Source organism: Diabrotica virgifera, chromosome 6 (assembly GCF_917563875.1).
Source record: "Diabrotica virgifera virgifera chromosome 6, PGI_DIABVI_V3a".
Taxonomy (NCBI): Eukaryota; Metazoa; Arthropoda; class Insecta; order Coleoptera; family Chrysomelidae; genus Diabrotica; species Diabrotica virgifera.
Window position 1 is genome coordinate 180,972,160 of NC_065448.1, and position 23,124 is coordinate 180,995,283.

At 34.1% G+C, this 23,124-nt stretch overlaps 1 protein-coding gene across 1 annotated transcript in view; it reads right to left on the reverse strand.

The window, feature by feature from the left end:
- The window catches only part of LOC114332409 (alpha-2B adrenergic receptor-like), a 93,161-nt gene extending 77,149 nt beyond the window's left edge, over nt 1–16,012 (reverse strand). Inside the window, exon 1 of the mRNA XM_050653117.1 lies at nt 15,857–16,012. Coding sequence (XP_050509074.1) covers nt 15,857–16,012 — 156 coding nt within the window. The remainder of the gene's footprint in view (nt 1–15,856) is intronic.
- Nucleotides 16,013–23,124: the final 7,112 nt, after the last annotated feature.

The window sequence follows — 23,124 nt, forward strand, 5'->3', positions numbered from 1 at the left end:
AGCACTTTATGTAAATAACACCGCCAATGTAAGAGTTAATAATGTGGTTTCGAAAAACTTCAAATTAAAATCTGGAGTGTGGCAGGGATGTATAATATCCCCCATTCTATTCAATATATATAGTGAACACATTATGCGTCAAGTTTTTAAGGAATGGCAAGGTGGAGCAACGATAGGAGGAAGAAAAATAAAAAACCTACGTTACGCTGATGACACTGTTATATTGGCGTTTTCACCAGAAGGACTGGAAGAAATTATGAATAGGCTAAGAACGGTAAGTACAGAATATGGTTTGAAAATAAATATACAGAAAACCAAAGTAATGATCATCGATAGAATCAGGAACAACCAATCGGAGATAAGAGACTTGGCAGGTTACGAATTGGTCAGACAATTTAATTATTTAGGCTCCGTTATTACTAACAGTGGATGATGCGAAGACGAGATCCGTAGGCGCATCATAATGGCCAGATCGGCAACAGCCAAACTCACAAAAATATGGAAGAATACTGACATTACAAAAAACAAAAAATTACGTCTTGTTCGAGCGTTAATATTTCCTATCGCCACCTACGTTTCAGAGACTTGGACCATCAAAAAAGCAGATTCAAAACGTATGATGGCATCTGAATGTGGATCTACCGGAGAATGTTGCGCATACCATGGACCGCACATGGCACAAATAATTCAATATTAGACAATAGACTCAGCACAACTATCAACCAAAATATACTGAGATATTTTGGACATATAACTAGAAGAAAAGAAGGCATGGAACAAATGATAGTTGAAGGCAACGTAGAGGGCAGAAGATTCAGAGGAAGATCTCCATTACGATGGTCGGACCAAATAATGGACATGACTCGTTTTCCGAAGCAAAACAACACGCACAGGAGAGAGAGGATTGGATAGAAATAGTCAAACGACTTACATGACGCCACTACATCCTTACGAAGGAGAAGAGATAGAGGATAATGTATTCAGAAAAAATCTGACGAGAACAAGAGCAATTCAATGGAAAAAAGGGGCACATACGCAACAATATTGAAAGACAATAATAAATACAGCAGACTGACATGTAAATCTATTGAAGAGGATGGCAAAGACTCACTAAATCCTATATCCTGTAATTTAATTATGGATGAATTCATAAAAAACTGTCAACAATTAAAGAGGATACAGAATATGGAAAACAAATAATCAACAATACTGTTACGCAGACGATGCAACATTTTCATAATTTCCAAATGATTAAACCCATAAAATTAGCAGACCCAGAGTTCGGACCAACTGCAATAAGAAAGAAAAAAATGCCCTCCTAAGTAATGCATATCCCGAAAATCTAATCGAAACGATGTTCAAATCACGACTAAACAAATTTTATAACAATACCAATAACAACTACTCTACGGTAGTGAAACGTGGACAGTGAACGACAACATCCGTAGTAAAATTCAAGTATGCGAAATGCGATATTTACGTGCGGTATCCGGGGTGACCAGACGTGATCGTATAAGAAATGAAGACATACATGAAAGGTGCGGTATTGGAAGGACCTTAGACAGACTTGAAACGAAACAGTTATCGTGGTTCGGACATATGGCGAGAATGAGTGAAGGTAGAACTGTAAAGAGGGTATGGAAAGCGGCATCTGACAACAAACGACGAAGAGGTAGGCCAGCAAGAACGTGGAACGCAAATATTGGAAAGGCTTGCTTAAAAAGAAATATTGGGTGGAGAGAAGCAGAAAGACTAGCTACTGGCCGAAAGGCATGGAGACGTCTGATCTCTCCACTTACCTCGACACCGTAAGGTACAAGAGGACGGCTTAAGTAAGTAAGTACCAATAACAACAAAAGCAACAGTACGAAGGCTACGTATACAACTCTTCCTTATATAAAAGGTTTATTTGAACAATTAATGTATCTGTTAGCCAAACATAAAAAACAGTGGCTTATAAAGGCAACAAACTTTTAAATGAATATTTCACCAAACTGAAAACAAAAATTTTAAAATTAAAAATCACATGTTGTTTACGAGACACCATGTACTAACACTGTCAAGGTGTCTATATTGGGTGGGAAAAGAAGTCAACTGCTTTAATTCAGAATTCGTTTCCACAAATTTACAAGAACAACACCATTGCGCTCACAAAGCACGAGAATGGAAGAAAGCATCAAATTAACTATAAAAACATAAAACTTTAGAGGCAAAAGGCTAGAGTCAAAAATAGTTTTTTCTACGGCCGTGCTGAAAGAGCCACTTTCACGCACGAATTTCGTTTCCGAAAGTTTCACTTTCCCGCACGGCGTGCGTGAAAGTAAATTTTCCGCACGGCGTGCGGGAAAGTAAGATACCTTTTAATATGGCATTATAATATATTATAATACATGCAATAAACTAATATTTAGATATTATTTACTAATGTATTTCAAATTTATCTTATTGTGTTCAGGTTTTAGCGAAATTAGCGCGATAATTCGATGAAATAAAATTATTTTGACATAATATTTAAAAGTCAGATCAGTAGAAAATTACAATGGTTTTGAATCGTCGTTAAAGAAACCAATGTCGTCGTCGTGGTAACCCATTATATTGAAAGTTTGGTTTTGACAACCTTGCCAAAGAATTAATTTGTGTATTTTGACTTCTAAATAAAAATTGATATAACTCTATTTTTTCTGGCTTTTTTCCAAACGTACGGCCCTAGAAAAAATATTGTTCCTAACTCATGCGGAAAGTGTCTTCCCCGCACTCGACTGCTTGCCCGAACTCCGCTATCGCGTCGTTCGGGTCAACGGCAGTCTCGTGCGTGAAAGTATCACTTTCCGCACTAGTTAGGAAAATAACTATTTTAAACATGCGATATTTTTTCTTTTGTCCCACAACTTTTTACCACGGCGGTATAAATTATAGGTATTGCTTGACACAAAAAACTTCTAACTTTTCTCTTTACAATGAGGTTTAGTAGAAGTCTTTAGAATTCAAATTATCTAAGATAGGATTTTTAGAAATTCGCCGCTTACTCACATTATTTTTGGGTCATTTTCCTATCCTTTACAAATTGTTCTATAACTTTTTCTGCACAGTTATTGGCATAAGCAATGAAATTTGAAAAATTTTATCTCAGATACTATAAGTCACAAAGTCTTCTACAGAACGTCATTTTAAAGACGGAGAATAGAACTTTATTTTATGTGAAGCAATGCCTACACCTATACCCTTCTATAAAGAAGTTATGGGACAAAAAAACGCGTTTTAACTTGTTTTTTCCTGTTCTTTTTTTTTGCTTCGTTTTTTTGAATAATTGTTGTCAAAAAATATTTTTTAATTTTGAAAAAAACATTTTGATAGGAGGATTAAATTTTATATAGATGGATATGTACACAAAGTGCGTAGTGCATATAATTCACCCTAATGCATCCTAGTGCATGTGGACTAATTCACCACTTTCTCAAAAACGCACCCCTTTAAATAGTAGCACACTGCGGTTTTTTCATATTTGGGAGACCATTGACTATGTAAGAAAATAAAATACTTTAAAAGTTTTAGTCTTCTTCTAAAGTACATCATCAATAACTTATTGCCCACGTGCTACTTCCCTTGTATCCCTTATATCTCGTGTACAGTTTGGATAATATTCGACCTATTACAACCAAGGCTGTCCTACGTAAATAACTTATTTTGACCAAGTACTTTTTTTTACTCTTTTTTCTAAGCAGCCTACGTCCAGTTTCACCAACAACAAATAAATCAATGAATACTTATTCGTCGATAAAATTTATTAGACGTTTGTATTTTTATTTTGTTTTAATTTAATTGTGATAATTTAAAGTTAAATTATTGGGATTAAGGGAACCATTCTCGTTGGAACTTTACCGCGCTGAGCAGATGGGACGTGAATTAGACATTGTAAAATTCCCTCATCTTCCTTAGTCTCAGCGTCCGTCTGGCTTGAAAATTGTAGAAGCCTCGGAGGTGTAACCAGAGAAGGTTCCCATTGTTTTCAGTCTGGTGGGAGGTAGAGTAACATTACGTTGTTTTATATGCTATTAAAGTGAAAACTTATTCTTTTTGTAGCCGTTGCCGCTAGGGCCTCTATGCCATTTCGTTCGTTGCAATCCGTGACTGCGCCGGGGTTTGTTTTGGTTGGATCTTGTTTTGATTAATCAGAGAGAGCTGCATATGTGCCTCTTGATGAGAGACTAATAAGTTTTCAAACCGGTAGATGTGCTCGCTGCACTCTCTGATTGGACTAGAGTATGATGCGACTATATTTTTGTTTTGCAACAAAATGGAAAATGGTTATTCATTTTTAAAACATATCCTATTTGATGTTAGTAAAATGGAGAAATGTCAGTTTATTGGTCGAGTAACTTTATTCACGGAATAAACTACTATTTTTCGTTGGTGAAACCGGCCATTAGAATTGTAAAAGAAGTATCAAATAATGACAGACAACAAACTGTCACACATAATAACCCTTAAAATTTTCCGATAGAAAAATCTAATGGTACAAACAAGCAGACTGGCTATATTGAACGACTAAGATAAATGGAGGCTCAGATATATCGAAATCCATCTGCATTTTGTAATTTCATTTTAAACGCATATATAAAACTCGGAATGTGTTTCCTGTCAGTTCGCTTTCGGAAGTGAATCCTGTCACTTTCGTGAACGAGCATCGAGTCTTTAAGGGCAAATTACTTTGGAAATTCCAAACCTTGGTAATGCTTACATGACAGGACCGAACTATTGATTTTGCTGCTGTGCCTTAAGGAAGAGGATTTTGTGTTCTCGTCTCGAAATCTAGAGATATTCTAAAAGACAGAAGTAATTTGAGTGAGTATTGGATAATGTTCAGTAAGAAAATGTAGTGGGTGGTGTGAATGAGATTCCGTATTAACTTTTAAATGCGTTTAAATGATATAAAGAAACATATTAAGGATGGTTCATAAGCTTCACAAAGGGACCCGCAACACTCCTTACGGAAAAGTGGTCCCGGTCAAATTTAACGAAATTTTTTCCCCTGGAAGCCGTCTGTTGTGAACCGGTTGTACTACAGCCACTTGGCTTATTGTACATCTTCCATTCGTTTATGAAACATATTCCAGATTTCTGGAATCCTGTACCAGCTTGTACATGTCTAGTGGGTGGGTGCCATATATATTTGGAGTCATTTCGATGTTTCCGAAAAGTGTTTGCCGCCTCCAATTCAATGCCTCACAGTCATGCAAAATATGGTTGACTGTTTCATGTTCTCTGTTACAGAGTCTGCAGCTCAAGTCTCCATGAAACAGCCCCATTGTATGCAGGTGACCCTTAACTGGTGCAAGTCCAGTGAGGAAACCTGTTATGACTCTGAGCTGATTCCTGCTTGTTTTCAGCAATAACTCAGCCTTACTAGCACATGTCCGTCCGATATACATCTTGCCATGTGTTTGACCGGGTACACTCTCCCAGTGCGAGCTGTGTTGGCTTCGGATCCAGGCTTTTTTTCGTTCGCGGACGGTACTTTTTGGCACTCTCACGGCCGTCTCTGGACCCAGGTATTTTGTAGCTGATGCTTTCTTGGCAAGTGCATCAGCTCTTTCATTGCCGTATATGCCCCGATGACCTGGAATCCATACCAGTATAACACTGTTATGTTGTGCCAGTCTGTCAAGTTCTTGTCGACATTCCCACACCAGCCTAGAGGTCACCTTAGGGTTTATAAGAGCCCCAATGGCTGCTTTTCTATCTGTGCATATGTTAACCCGCTGCAGTTCGAATCCTCAGGTTGTTTTCTCTTGCACATTGCAAGATTGCAAAAACCTCTGCCTGAAATACGGAGGTACATTCTCCCAGTGGAATAGACATTTTGAAATTTCCACCACTACATAATATTCCTGCGCCCAAACCGTCTGCAGTTTTAGACCCGTCCGTATACCAGGTGTAACCCTGCAGTCTCGTGGGCAAATGTCCACTTGAAAAGGTACTTCAGGCTTGTATATTGATGTCATATGGTCATAAATCATCATTCATTCGGCATCATTAGTTTCATTCGTTATTCTACTATGTCCTGATTTAACTGGTACGTTGCTCAGGTTTTCTCGCAGTCTATAATATCCCATTCTCGCCTCACCTCTTATTGTTATATTTGTAAAGGAGGGATATCCAGTAGTGTCTCCATAGCTGCCGCAGGTGTGACCCTCATAGCCCCTGTGATCCCGAGACAAGCAAGTCTTTGCACCTTGTTTAATGTGATGATGGCACTTTTTTGGTCATGCATTTATGGCCACCATACCACTAATGCATATGTTATTGTGGGTTTTACCACCATTTTATAAGTCCAATATACCATGTCTGGTCTCAAACCCCACATTTTTCCATGAGTACGTCTGGCTACCATTTACATAGTTGCCGCTCTGTTCGTTATTCTTTCTGTCTGCTGATTCCAAGTAAGTCTTGAATCTAATATTATCCCGAGATACTTTACTTCACACACCAAACGACTAAACGAAAGTTTTGTCAATGATATTTCTCGATGTGTAGATTAAAAAGGTCAGTGGAACCTGGGTCTAAATAACTACTGTTCTCGAGCTACAGCCTTTCGAAGTTATTGGATTCGAGTGCTCGGTTTACGTTAAGTGCACTAATTCACGTTCAAGTGAACGAAAATATTTATTGTTGGAAGAAGAGAGACTCATTTTCTTTATGCATACTTGCGTCTTGTATTCGCAGAAAACCTTCGAAAAGTCCTCAGAAAATTAAAGAAATGCGATATGAATGTGCTACTAGAGCGATATAAGAATTATCATGTTTTCATGAATGCTTCACAGTTATGCAATACCAGCAAAGCCGCAGTTCCGCCTTATCTTTAGAATACTACAGAACAGTTGCGGATCTAGAGGGGGTGGAATGGGGAATTCCTCCCATAACGTGATCCAGAACTAAAGAAAAATTTGTCGAAACATAAAAAATATATTAGCTGACATGAAACTTGTCCCGCATATCATATATGTATAAAACAAGTAGAGAATATGGACTTGATCTCAATACGAAAAAAAGAAAGTATCTGGTAGTCAATAAACGCTAAATGTTAATTACAATTGTCTATGGAAAATTCAAAGAAAAAGAGAGGGTAGAAGAAGCGTAGGAAGGAGACGAGTTTCCTGGTTGAAAAACCTGAGGGAATGCTTTTGTTGCAGCTCAAGGCAACTGTTCAGAGCAGCTGCCTCGAAGGTCAAAATAGCCATGGTGATTGCCAACCTTCGTCGCGAAGATGGCACTTAGAGAAGAAGAAAGAAAATGGAAAAATCGGGTTTAAGTCATCTTTGACTATCTGTCCGTTAAGATTTTGCTGATTTCGGTTAGATGCATCATATATGTCGTATTAACTAACGACCTATCAGGATACTTAACATTGGGTTAATGTCTTGCAAAGCCTAAAAACCATAACACACTGGTTATATGAGCACAAGTACCCACAGTTCTCGCACAAGATTGACAGGTACAGTAGTATGGTCGAAGCGAAGATCGGTGGGATATGCGCATTTTATCAATGAAATTCGATATTTTTAAGACATTCCAGAAGCCGCTACAGATAAAATGTTTTAACAACCTATTAATCATTCAGAATTACTCGACGGATATTAGTACAGTTAAAATAATTAAGACGATAAACGGACAATAATGATTTAATGAGTGAAATTTAAAGTTTTTTTTTTTAATTTAATGACAAAAAAGCAAGCTCATTAGCAGAACACAATTAAAAATTATTTTGCACATCATATGTGCAACATTATTTGGTTGAAAAATCTCATTTTTGTTGACAAAAAAAATATATTAATTTGTTTGGACTAAATTACAGTTGTGTTTATCTTAAAAAGGATATGTTACTATCAACATTTACACAGTATTGCCAAACTGAATTTTGTTATTTTGAGTGGAAATTTTCCCAGCGATCTCCGAGGGTACAATACCCGCTAATCTGTTCTTCTGCAGGCTCATCTTCATCAACTGTGTAGGAAATGAATATTTGGTGTTTTGTAGCTTGCCGAATCCTAGAAAATATTCGAACTCTTATGAATCCTGGTTCATCCATATTCTCATTAATTTGCATCTCTTCATCATTGTCTCTAATTATTTTATCTTCTATGTAAGACGGTGCCAGTTTAATTTGATACATCTCAATCGTTAGGTCTTTTAGGTATTCTAAGTCAAAAGTAGGAAAGTTGGCTTTGATGATTATGAAGCCTTCCCCATTGACCATTTCTTCTAATAATATTATCAGTCTCAACTCTAGCTTGACAACATTGGGAATTAATAACCTCTGTAATAATTGTTGAGCATCTTCAGCTGTAGAACCTTTGGTCGACCTCGGCTTGTTCAAGAATCAGCTTCCATTTCTTTCCATCCTTCGTTTTGGTTTTCCAATTTCGTACTCTTAATACCCGCAACTCGTCTTCCACCTGGTCCTTAAATCGTACTCTGGGCCTACGTATTTTCCTCACACCCTCCGATCTCTGGTTATAAATGTGTTTTGACGGCTCCATCTCGTTCATTCTCGTTAAATGAAGAAAAATTGTTTTCTTTAATTCTTGACATAGGCGTAACCAGGGGTGGTTTTGGGGGTTATAACCCCCCCCCTTTTGGATGTACTTTGAGCTCTATATGCTTAACACCATTATTATTCCATACCCCCCAGAGTAGGGTGGAACGAAAAAAATGTTTTTATAATTTCGATGTGTAATAGTGATAGAAAGTTCCCTATACCCATTGTTAAGACACAAATAAAATATTTTTCCAAATAAAATATTTTTAGAGGTGCCGCAAAAGGGTTGAAAGTTAGAATGTTTAGTTAAATTTTGCGAATTTTTATGATTTTGGTTTGGTAAAAAATAGCTATTATAATGTCTTAATTCCTATGTAAAGAAGTATTTAATAGTAAATATGTATTTCATTTCTTAAAAAAATTTAACTTTCTAACTATAGTAGAAGAGTATATTTCAATAGCAGAGGAACCTGGATCAACGTTCCTAGGGCATATAAGTTCTGCTTCCGAAAGAGGTGAAGCTATAAAAGATAGCGTAATGGAGCATTTTCAAGGTGACAATCCTTTGAACATTTCCAATATAATAGCTGCCAGATTTGATCGCACTGCCACTGACACCGGTGTTAACAAAGGTGTAATTGCTTTAATAGACAAAAAACCTAAATAAGCAGTGGCTAATTTTTTGTTCTATACCAATAAATTGCCTTTGTGTCATTTGTTTTGCACATTCGATGGAAAGACTAAAGGCCCTAATGAATTTGGAGGGCTTTTAGGCAAAAAACTTGAAATCTGTAACCAGATTCCTGTGGTTAATTTCGCTCTCATACAAAACAACCTCCCCATTCTAGAGATTAAGGGTGATCTAAGCACGTATTACAAATATTTACTTGAAATGTGCAAAGCAATCTCCAGTGGTATATGTCTTTCTGATCTTTTTTTAAAAACCCCTGGGAAATTAGCTCATTCACGATGGCTTACGTTGGCCTTCTAGCCAGAGCCTCATAAACAATTAAAAAGTTTGTAACCATTTTTTGACCACTCGGATTGAAATGCACCCTCGAAATTCGTAATCAGCAGCCAAAAATCGATAAAAAACCGTTGAGTTTGTCCATCAGAATTGAAAAGGACACGGTGACCTCTATTTGACTTACCCTTCGGTAAGTATGTATTATTAAACTTTCTTTGCATTCATTTCGCTGCTGCAAATTTAATTTTGTATTTACTCTGTGTGAAAACTGTACTTTAAGGAAGTTAACTGGACTGTTACCGTACATATTTTTCTTTATTACACAAGAATTCAAACACGACTCTCTTCATTAAAAAGGTCCCTTGGTGTGCACTTGTTATGCCATATTATGGAATATACAGTTCCATATTTTGTCCCAGAAGTGCCTTACATGGATAATGTAAACAGTGACAGTAAAAGTTAAGAGAATAAAGGACTCAGGAGACAGATGTCCTTAGGAGAGTCCTAAAGAAGACTGTTAAAAGCACCACGCTATCACAGTCGACGCGGTCGAATGCAAAATGCGAGTAAAATGGTGTTTCTTAATATTATAACATCTCATCTTTTTTTTTTTAGTTCGTATAAGTATAGAAAAATTCTTCCATCAATAACATATACATAATAAATTATACTGATGGCAAAAAAATGCAACACCTAGAAGGACAAATTAATATATTTTTTAAATATTTATGTATGGAAGTACTTATACACATTAATAATATTATTTAACGCCAACCGATACTAAAGTCATTCATTATTGTACTCATTTGCCCTCATTTGCGGCAGTAAAGTAACAATTTATTGTACTGAAAGAAGAATTTTACTTTACCTGCCGCGATTAATCAAATTAACCGAGATTGAATGTAAGTGGTCGATGACAGTAATCGAATGGCGATGATTTGAGTGGACGTACAATTTACTTACTTTAATTATTAAAAATACTGTACGCAATTTGCGATATTATCCATTAAATTTATGTCAAAAAGTGAAATTCTGTAGTATTTTGCAATTATATTCATATAAAATAAATTAAAACTTTACCGATTTAGTAATTATTCAATATTGATAACTATCGATTAAAAATCGAAAGCAGCCATCTTGCAAGTTATCTGTCATCACTGTCATTAAATTATTATGCCGCCAAAATTTAAAAAGTTCTTAAATTGTAAATTGCAAGAAAGTGTTAAAACCAATATCAAATTATGTTGACAAATATTATTTTATATCAATAAAACCTATCTTAACCGATTTGTCAAATATACCAGCATACGAGAAGTAAACTCAAACTTCCCAGGGACATATCTGAGCTTCTTAGAGGCAATACAAATATCAAAAATATCATACAGTTTTTAACGGAAATAGGAATAAAAGACATTTAATTGTATCACAAATTTTTTAGGTATACTTTTTGTTAGTACATAATATGTATTTACTTCATATTACAATCTCTTTTTATTTTTAATATGTATTTTCCATTGTTGTCGTTTTTAACCCCAGTGGTTAGGACGACATTAAATTTAAAAAATATATGTTGGCGATAAAATTTTGTATACACCACGTCAGTAAAGACTCCTTATCGAACTCGTCTGTAACTCGCCTCGCTCGCTACGCTCGCTCTTCTCGTAACATCAAACTCGTTCGATAAAGAGTCACTTTACTGACTTGTTACATAAATAACTATTATCGCCAACCGTCACTAAAGTCATTCATTATTGTACTCATTTGCCCCCATTAAACATAAAGTAACACTTTATTGTACTGAAAGAAGAATTTTACTTTACCTGCCGCGATTAATCGAGGTTGAGTGTAAGTGGTAGGCGGCAGTAATTGATTATTTATTTGAGTTAACTTACAATTTATTTACTTTAATTATTCAAAATATTGTACCTACAAAATTTACATTGTTAATTAAATTTGCGTCAAAAAGTGAAATTCTGTAGTATTTTGTAACTATATTCATATAAAATAAATCAAAATTTTACGGATTTAGTAATTGTTCAATACTGATAACTATCGATTAAAAATCGAATGCGGCCATCATGCAAAAGTCATCTGTCATAACTGTCACGAAATTTTTATTATGTCTAAAATTTAAAAAATTCTTAAATTGTAAAATTGTAAGTAATACTTTGGGCTAATTAGCAAAATTCATGGAAAAGTTATTTACCAGAAATTTTATTGCTGGAATCGAATTATAAGATCCTATATATTAATAATATAGGTATGCAAAGTCCGCACATGGTGTGCTACTTTTTTTATAAACAAAATGGCGCCGACAAATCGTATTTTTTTCAATTATTGCTCTATAACTCCGAATATTTTAACTTTTCAACAAAAATACTCAAATAAAAATTCACCGCAATTAAATTCTGCATAGAGATATATTTTTCCCGATTTGCTCCGACGAAAATTTTCCTTGGAAAATGCGGGTTTTCCCAACAAAAACTCCAATTTTCAAATAAAGTTTTAGGTAAGAAATTATTAATCAATAATTAACTAACCTAGTGACATCAAAGCTTTCTTGGTATAGATTGTAATTCCAGAAGCCGGTGAAAATTAAACGAATATTTTAGCACCAATTCAATTGTTAATTATCAATTTACGATCGCTATAATAACCAAAATTATCATGATACATTGATCTAACTTATAAAGATTATAAAGATGAGATGCTTGTTTAATATTTTATCGACAAAATATAAATTTTTCGTTTTTTTTTGCATAATCTTTAATTTTGAAAAAAAAAGTTATAATACGCTGGTCTAATTAGTAAAGTACAAAGAAAGGTTATTCACCTTATTGCTGGAATCGAATATTATGATCCTATATATTAATAATATAGGTATGCATAGCCCGCATATAGTGTGCTACTTTTTTTTATTAACAAAATGGCGCCCCCAAATCGTGTTTTTTCAGTTATTGGTCTATAACTCCGAAGATTTTAACTTTACACCAAAAACACTCAAATAAAAATTCATCCCAATTTAATTCTACATAGAGGCATGTTTCCCGATTTGCTCCGATGAAAATTTTCCTCGGAAAATGTGGGGTCTTCCAACAAAATCTCGAATTTTCAAATAAATTTTTTGGGCAAGTAATTATTTATCAATAAATTAAATAACTTGGTGAAATAAAAGCTTTCTTGGTATAGATTATTACTGCAGAAGCTGGTGAAAATTAAATGAATATTTTGGCAACAATTCAATTGTTAATTAACAATTTGCAGTCGCAATAACAACCAAAATAATCATGAGATATTGATCAAACTTAGAAAGATTATAAAGATGTGATGCCTATTTAATATTTTGTCGACAAAATATAATTTTTTTATTTTTTTGCATAATCTTTAAATGTTTAAAAAAATAGTTATAAACAAATTAGCATTTCTCAGAAATTGTTTATTATATTCTAATTTTAAAAAATACTTAGGATGCGTATTTCAAAGGTCTTGAAAATGAATGCTTTAAAAAAATTTTCCAACCATTTGCAAAAAAGTTATCAAACAGCAAATTAAATATACGATTGTTCGTTGTTTATAATTTGTTTTAATTGTTTCAAAGCTTAAAAGTGAGTATGTGGTACATTCTAATTACTAACAAAGAATATCAAATATTAGTAAGTAAGTAGGGTATGCTTTATTGTCAAAAATTTTTTACAATTTGTGAACAAAGCTTATACAAAATAAAAAACACAATAAAAAACCAAAAATAATAAAAACTACAAACAAAATAAAAACAGAAACAGACACTAAATAAATGGCGTGAGTTATACTACTTAAATACAATTTTATAGTTAGTAAGTACACATTAAAAAATTTTAAAAATTTTGCAAACAATAGGTATACAACGTCAGAGCAAAAAGATGGCGAACGAGGAAAAGGGAAAGGGAAAGTAAATCAAAAGATCTATGACGCTGCAAATATGTACAAAATTACTCGAAAGTAATAATCCTGCAAGTCAGTTTGCTGAATTCAAATCGTTTATAAAAAAGTCATTCACTGTATAAAAAGCTCTCTCAAGCAAATAAGCTTTCAAGGCCTTGCGAAAAGCGGGAAATGCTGCAATAGATTTGATGTTAGATGGCAGGTGATTGTGCATTTTTCTCGAATTGTATAGTATAGAGCACTTAACCAGCTCAGACCGTGGGGTTGGCAGATAAAGATTATGCTTCACATTTCTAAGGGGATAGTTGTGAGTGGGTCTCTCTGGACCTTCTGATGCATGTTTGCGGATTAAACAAACGGATTCAAAAACAAACAAAGAAGAAAGAGTTAATATTTTAAATTTTTTAAAGAATTCCTGGCAATGAACTCTGCTATTGAGTATCAGGGATTAACGAAGGGCTCTCATTTGTAGTTTAAAAATATGCTCAAAGGTCAATGGTTATATTTTAATCAAAGATGAAAAATACTTTTTTTTGTAATTTTTAGCGCGGAAGTGGGCTTGATACAGAGCCGGAGCTAAAATGTTCACTCGAAGCGACTGACACGCAGCATACATATTACTATAATTTTATTTATTAAGTGTACGTCGCGCGGGCGGTTCTCGCTTCGAGTGAAAATTTTAGCTACAGTATTGTATTAGTCTACTTTCGCGCGTGTAAATTACAAAGAAAAATATATTTATAATCTTTAATTAAAATATAACCATTAAACTAATAATCGATATTTTTTGTAAATAATTAGCTTGTACTTTAAACTCACTTTTACGCTTTGAAAGAATTAAAACAAATTATAAACGACGTAGTAATCGTATGTTTATTTTGCTGTTTCATAACGTTTTTGCAAATGGTTGCAAGAAGGTTTTAAAGCATTTATTTTCAAGATATTTGAAATACGCATTTTAACCATTTCTTAAAATTAGAATATAATAGAAACTTTCTGAGAAACGTTAATTTGTTTATAACTATTTTTTTTAACATTTAAAGATTATGCAAAAAAAATAAAAAATTTATATTTTGTCGAGAAAATGTTAAATAGGCATCTCATCTTTATAAGATTTCAAAGTTTGATCAGTGTATCATAATTATTTTGGTTATTGTTGCGACCGTAAATTATTAATTAACAATTGAATTGTTGCTAAAATATTCGTTCAATTTTCACCAGCTTCTGGAACTATAATCTAAACCAAGAAGGATTTTATGTTACCAAATTATTTAATTATTGGTAGAAAATTACTTATCTAAAACTTTATTTGAAAATTAAGCGAAAAATTTTCGTCGGAGCAGATCGGGAAAAACATATCTCTACACAGAATTTAATTGCAGTGAATTTTTATTTGAGTGTGTTTGTTGTAAAGTTAAAATCTTTGGAGTTATAGAGCAATAATTGAAAAAAAACACGATTTTCGGGCGCCATTTTGTTAATAAAAAAAGTAGCACACTATCTGCGGACTTTGCATACCTATATGATTAATATACATAAGCATAAGCTTCGATTCCAGCAAAAACATTGCTGGTAAATAACTTTTCCCAAAAATGGCCTATTCACCGATAATCAGCCCAGACTATAGGTGCTAAAACCAATATCAAATTTTTGGCGATAAAATTTTGTATGCACCACGTCAGTAAAGACTCTTTAACGAACTCGTCTGTTATTCACCTCGCTCGCTAAGCTCGCTCTGCTCATAATATCAAACTCGTTCGATAAAGTGTAACTTTACTGACTTGGTACATAAATAACTATTATACGTTTTATACCGCTAACGTGGCATTGGGATTATAGCAGGGTAGTCTCCTATCTATGCGGCTTACGGTATACAAGGTAACAGGGCCAGTGCTACGCTTCAACGGCCTATCATTACCCCTAGTTTTAACCAAGGTACTTATTTTGTTTAGGTTGGGTCGACCTGGGACTTATAGACATTTTTAAAAATGTCTAGATGTTCTTGCCGGCGCTTGGATTCGATGGTCGGCCTTCTGGGTGGAACTCGGACATCCTACCGCCTGAGCTATCCGGCTCATAAGTATACATAATACTCTTATTATTTGATATTATAAACAAATTTACAACGTTAATTTCGTCAAGAAATTAATGAGTGGCTCCCCCTCAATTTTCTATACATTTAGTTACTCTATGGGGCATTGATAGAGTTAAGTGATCTATATCATATTGAGGAATACTCATCCAGGTTCTTCTTATGACATGCCAAAGGTCTTCGAAGTTTGCTGGAAGACGTGGCAATCGGTTTACGTTTCGACCTACGTATTACAAACATGTTCGATGGGTGACAAAACAGTTGATCTTGATGGCCATACCAAAATCTCTGTAGCAGACCATTACATGAACATGTTTTCACGGGCTATATAAGAACTTACGTTATCGTGTAGAAAAATCGCCTTTGGAATGGTTTGTAGGTAGGGATGCAAAACCAGTTGCACTACTTCACCAAGAGCTGTAAGAGTGCCGTTAATAAAAACTAAAGGTGATGTGCTTTCCAAACATATATAACCCCATGCTTGGCTGTATGACATCCAACAGCCAAGTCTATATTTCGTCTCTCACCTCGAAAACGTCTTACCCTTATGCACCCATCAGAGCCATTCAAACAAATCCTAGATTCATCACTGAAGCAGACAACATTTCATTAGCCATACCAGTTTTGCCGAGTTTTGTAGCATTCTAAGAGTCGAGTCAAAAGGTAACAACAAAAGCTCTTAGTCACATTCCAATGCATTTTTGATAAACTATTTTTCATGAGAATACCCTTCTTGAATACGAATGCTGCGGTGTTATGTCTCTTCTACCCCGTTATATGGAGTTGATGCTTGGACACTAAAACAGTCACCATAAAAAACATCGAAGCATTCGAGATGTGGTGCTATAGGCGTATTCTCAAAATATCATGGATGGACCTCGTCACTAACATGCAAGTACTCCAAACTTTAGACAAAAGATGCGAAATTATTAATGAGATGAAAACTAAAAAGATGGAATATTTGGGGCTTATTATAAGGGGTGAAAAGGACGAACTTTTAAGAAATATCATGAAGGACAAAAGTGTGGGAAGAAGAAAAATATCGTTCGGGTGTAGTTCGATTGAATTTGCTGCCCAATTTTACATAATTCTTTTCACCGTGCCCCCTCGTACAATAACAAGTACAATGCTCAAGGAAGTCACTAATTTGCATTAACCCTAGAATACGGGACATTCGTAAATTTGACGACGCTCATAATACATCGGGCATTTTCGCACACTATCGTTTATTTTAACGATTTCTCCAATTGAGTACCTTCCTGATTAGTATCGAGCTTGATAGTGTAGAAGACGGTTGTGATAATTTCCAATTCTAACACCATTTTTCGTCGCTTGTTTCGTAATTTTTACGAAAGTCCCGTGTTTACGTTCTTATGGTTTGTATTTTGATTTTGGGTGTTTTAGTAACAAAAAATTAAGGTAAAGTGTTTTTTCGCTCTCATTACATAATATACTATTTGCGTTTTTCTTATTAGGATGTCAAATACAAAGTCTTTGTCTGCAAAACAACTGGAAGAGGAAGCAGCACGTATTATGAATGGGGAAGAGAGTGATCCAGACCCGTTTGAAGATAGTGGTAGTGACTGGGAAGAGGACAATTTGGAAGCTGAATCCTCTGGCTCCGATAGCGAGACTGATTCAGAAAACAATTCGTTTGTTTCTCCTGTTCGCCTTATCCAAGCGGGATGGAACAGGCCAGTACCTTACCAGATACAACACTGCAAGTTTACGTCGAAATATTCGCCAAGATATACCTAGCTGATATCTCCAATATACCTAAAGAAAATGATGTGAATATAGCACAAGAAAAGAAGAGGAAGACTTGTCATTACTGTGCAAGCAAAAAAAGGCGCATGACGACCAACTATTGCAAGGAGTGCAAGAAGCCAATTTGCGGAGAACACCGAGGAGATATTTGTACACTATGTTCCTAAAAATACCCAAATATGTATTTTTTCATAATTTTATGCTTTTGTTTTTATACTAAGAATCTTAATTGTTTCATATATAATGAATAAAAAATTCAAAGTAAAAAATATAGGCTTTTTTCTATGGGGTAGTAAAATTTACTATAGTCCCGTATTTACGTCTGGCAAAAACGGTCCCATATTCTAGGGTTAAACTGGTTGATAATTAATTTAGTATTCAGTGATCTTTATAATTATAGCTCCTTATCAGTGTTCATGTTTCTTTTATTTTTTATTTCGTTCGTCAGAATTTGTTTTTCATCGATTTTAGTCAATGTGTGTTTTTTTATATGCTCACGCCTCCCCATTACTAAAAGTGCGCCCCCTAGGGGGGTGCGCCCCACAAGTTGAGAATCACTGGATTAGCTTCAACTCTTCGTGAAATTTCCTGTAAACCAAAACTGTCCTCTTTCATGCCTGCAATTAATGTTGCCCAAATGCAAGACCAAGACGAGACTTAAAGAGTCTTGGTCTTGGTCTTGCACCAATACACCTGGTCTTGGTCTTGGTATTGCACTCCCGGTCTTGGTCTTGGTCTTGCAGCAAGAGTCTTGCACGTCTCGCAGTTGCCCACTAGCATATTACTATTTATTAATCGTTACTTTAGATCTTAGAACAACGTAACAGTATAGGTACATTTTCAGCTTGACTTAACATACAGGGTGAGGCAGATAAACTTTCCTATTAAAAATATCTCCAGAACTAAAGAAAACAGAATCATGAAAATTGGAATGGAGTGTTTTGAAGAGTGGTCTATTTAATGAAAATATTTTATCTATTTCCTACTTTCAGTTATACCGGAAGTTGCTTATAACTTCGTTTTTTAAATGGAACACCCTGTATATTATTACATTTCTGAATTCTCTTCCATGTCTTCTTTCTGAAATATGAGGTTTTGTAATATTATATAGGGTAGTTTAAAAGATAATTACGTTTTCTTATTAATTTCGTAGCAGATTTCACACCCTGTAGATTTGGTTATTTGACATCAAAAACTTTATTTATGTTCAAATTATTTTTAATATAATCTACTATTGTTAAAAATTATTAGTGTAGCTAAATGTTGAATTTGGTATACAGGGTTGGTCGAAACTCGGAATGAATATTTTCTGAGTTTTGTTAAATGGAACACCCTGTATTTTAGTATTGTAATGAAATGATATTTTATGGTACTTTTTATTTCTTAAGCATTCTCTATACCTAACTGCTTTAATTTGTGCTTAATTGTTAATCGCACTAACAATCTTAACTACGTAGGTATTTTAATAGCTCAACAATTATTAGTAATTTTTTGGATCAGTCTAGACTTCTAGACTCTAGATTAATATGTATCTATTTCCGAAAAATTATTTCCTATTGAATTATTTGCGAACATTTTATGTTCACGGCTAACCTAATAAAATTTCACATATTTTTTGTTGCAAATAATATTTGGCTTGAATCACCAATAACTCACAAACTAAAGCAGTTAGGTATACGAAATGCTTAAGAAATAAAAAATTACCATATTTTATCATTACAATACTAAAATACAGGGTGCTCTAATTAAGCAAACTCAGAAAATACTCATTCCGAGTTTAGACCAACCCTGTATTCTAAAATTAAAAATTTAGCTATATGGTGTATTCCACGAATATACGACTGTTTTGTACCTATTATCGCGACGACGAATATTTTAGTACGCAACATAAGAAGTACGAAAGTATTTTGCTCTAATATATACTCCAATAATTACTCCAGTAAAATATTCGTTGTCACAATAATACAAGAGAGTCGTATATTCGTGGACTGGGGTATACTAACAATTCTTAACAATAGTAGATTATATTAAAAATCATCTGAACATAAATGTAGTTTTGGATGTCAAACTACTACAATTCTACAGGGTGTGTATATTGCTGCGAAATTAAGAAAAATAATGTAATTCTCTTTTAAACTCCCCTATATAATATTACAAAACATTTTAACAACGAAGACATCGAGGAGAATTTAAAAATGTAGGTAAAAATATACAGGGTGTCCCATTCAAAAAAATGAAGTTATAAGCAACTTCCGGTATAACCGGAAGTAGGAAATAGATGAAAATATTTTCATTAAATAGATCACTCTTTAAAACCTGTTGCCTCTAGTTACAAAATCAACCAAATTCATAAATGTATAAACAATTCACATCGGGTGGGGCTTGAACCCACGATCTAAACTATCCCTGCCTATAGCTATCTACGATGTCCCATGGGAGTCAGTCTGTTTCTTAATAAACATTTGCATTTAATGACCTTACATGTGCTAAAGCATGGTTACAACACAAACAATCCAATAAATGGCATAAACTTGACTGTATTAAAGAACATTTGTCTAGAATGGTATTTTGCTTGACCCATTGATATAATTGCACACTCTGCAAAAAGTTTATATACCTACGATAACGATAGTCTTTAGTCTTTAAACTGATAAGGAAAAACAATTGTGGCTGTCGTATTATATCAGCTTTGGTGACATCATAACAAGTTTCAAAAGGGTATTTATTACTGTCGGCGTCAAAACACAAGATTATTTTATGAAAGGACCTATCCTCAAAATCTACACAATTACAACGAATTTCAGAGCGAAGGCGTCGTCTGCTATATAAGAAAGAATGTATTATAAAATATTTTATTTTTACATTGTACAAATTTATTATGACCTCTGAGTACGTGTCAAATAAATATGTCACGTAGTCTTTTAATGTATATTTTGATTCGCTATGTATGCTTATTGTATTGTTCATAATGCGCATAAGTCCAATTTTCCAAATTTTTTTTACCTTTTTTGCGTCTCATAGTCTCTAAGCATATACCCGAACTACTACAGTGCGTCCATAAAGTAAGGCATAAATTCGTTATTTCGTAAACCGGCGACTTTAAGGAAAAATCCCGAAACAGGTCGATTTTTATTTTTAAATTACGATTTTTCGGAATATATATCATACTAGTGACTTCATTCGTCTGGGCGTGATGACGCAATCGATGATTTTTTTAAATGAGAATAGGGGTCGTGTGATAGCTCATTTGAAAGGTTATTCAATTCTCTATTCACTAATGTAAACATTAACATAATTACTGATACAGGATGTTCCAAAAAACATTTTTTAATTAAAATGATTGAGACAAAAAGAACAATGTGTGTAATTTCTTTAATTCAAAATGCGTTTTACTACTGTCAGAAAACCGAAAAAAAATTTATTTGACAAATAAACATTGATTTTCGCTTAAACGAAATATTCAAACTGGCAAGAGGCAGGTGGGTGAAAGCTGTAACATTGAATTTAAGCGAAAAACAATATTTATTTGTCAAATAAACATTTTTCCTGTTTTCTGACAACATTAAAACGTATTTTGAATTAGATAAATTACATACATTCTTCTTTTTGTCTAAATTATTTTAATTAATAAAATGTTTTTTGAACACCTTGTATAAATAATTATGTTAATGTCTATATCATGGAATAGAGAATTTAATACCCTTTCAAATAAGCTGTCACATGGCCCCTATTCTCATTAAAAAAATCATCGATTACGTCATCACGCCCAGATGGATGACGCCACTCGTATGATATATATATATATGCTAAGAAATCGAAAATTAAAAATAAAAATCGACCTGTGTCGGGATTTTTCCTTAAAGTCGCCGGTTTACGAAATAATGAATTTATGCGTTTCTTTATGGACGCACTGTATATTCCCTAAAACGACACTCAATCCTAACTGCAAGACGCAAGAGTCTTGCAGGCTTAGTCTTGTTCTTGCTCAAGTCTTGCACGGTCAGTCTTGGTCTTGGTCTTGCTAAAATAAAACGGTCTTGGTCTTGGTCTTGGTCTTGCGAAAATGCAAGAACAAGACCAAGACTGCAAGACCAAGACCGATTTTGGGCAACACTACCTGCAATGTGTCCTTGTTCGAAGTCGCTTACAACCACCGCGACCTATTATCATTTTAGATTTTTTAAGTAAATCAAAAACAATCTAAAATGACTAAAAATTACAAATTAACTAGAGTTAAATACACAGAAATAAAGTTTCATATCTTTTTTGTTTTCGCGAAAAAAAAAAAAGAAAAAACTTGAGTTAAAGGAAATATACCTAGGTAAAAACTTTATCGCATGTATATTTATATGTTACCCTTGAAACACAAAAAAAACTAACAAAGAAACACTTTTGATCCAAATAAATAACTGGGTACATAGTGTAGGAAACAAAAGTGTTGAACCTTGCAAAATGGACACAAGTCCGGTTTTATTTTTTTTCTGGTATATCAAGGGGTGCTTATTATTAGAATAACTTTTTCTTAAAAAATTTCGCCCCGGGACCCCCTTTTCATCCCTTTAAAGTTGGTAATTTGTAGTTTTTGCGAAACGTAGCACTTCCCGTACGTTTTGCAAAAAATTTACTTAATACATAATAAAATGAAGAGGACTATATTTCCTATTATTTATTTTTCTACAGCATATGTCTATCGCCCACCCTTTAGCGGGGGTGTCGCCCTTAAGTTGACAAGTTTTAAAAAAAGATGTTTAAAAAAAATATTTTTCCCTAACTGTAAAGGAAATCAAGAAGAAACCCTGCGGTATTTAATCACAAATAAGTGGCTGATTTTTTGATGTAGGTTTCATTTAAGGGTAATTGACTATTTTTTAATTACAGGGTGTTACATTTTAGAAAACCCCTTTTTATACCATCTGAACCGCTTACGCTAGAGTAAAAAAACTTTCAGCAATTATCCATGTACTATTGTTATTTACAAATTTGTATAATTCATCCCCATTTTTCCCCGAAACCACCAAAAAAAAGGATAATTAATAAAGAAAGTGATTTTCTTGGAATCCTTCACACACCATGTCCTTTATTAAAATGCTTCATATATCATTTTGTGTACGTTCTTATTACCCATGCATGGATACCAAAAGCGATTTCTTGATGCAACCCCTGTAGACAAGAAAAAAAAAATAAAATGAGGGGTTGAAAAAAATTTTTTTTGCTTTTTGACCCATATGGGCATATGCTCAATCAATAGGGTTTTTCATAAATATACATGATTATTGCAATATCCCTGCGAAAACTACCCTATCCTTGAAAATAAACTGCAGAAACTACCCCTATCCCTTGGCGAGCATGTTTTTACGATTTTCTCATTACCTATGCATTTTTTAAAAACAAATCTTACACAGAATTAAAGACCACTATTTTCTCTACAAATAAGGTTCTATGCATTTTTTTCGTATAAGCAACCGTTACGGCACAGTGGCGCTGTAAACCTCAAACATGCTTTGGCGGGCTCCAGATTTTTTTTTAGCCACCTATTCATTTTATTGATAACGTACTTATGGAAAATAAAAGAACACACTGTCTGCTACACATTATGATGTATGCATATTTTACTTTCCTTGTACCGTAAGCCACAGTGGTGGACCAAAATAAATTTTTGAGTATTTTCTTTATTGATTCTTCTTTTTTTTTGAGGTAGTTCTGGGAAAAATATGGGGGTGCATTATAAAAATTTGTAAATAATACTTTTACGTGGGTAATCTCTGAAAGTTTTGTTACTCTAGCATAAGCGGTTCAGATGGTATAAAAAGTGGTTTTTTAAAATGTAACACTCTGTAATTA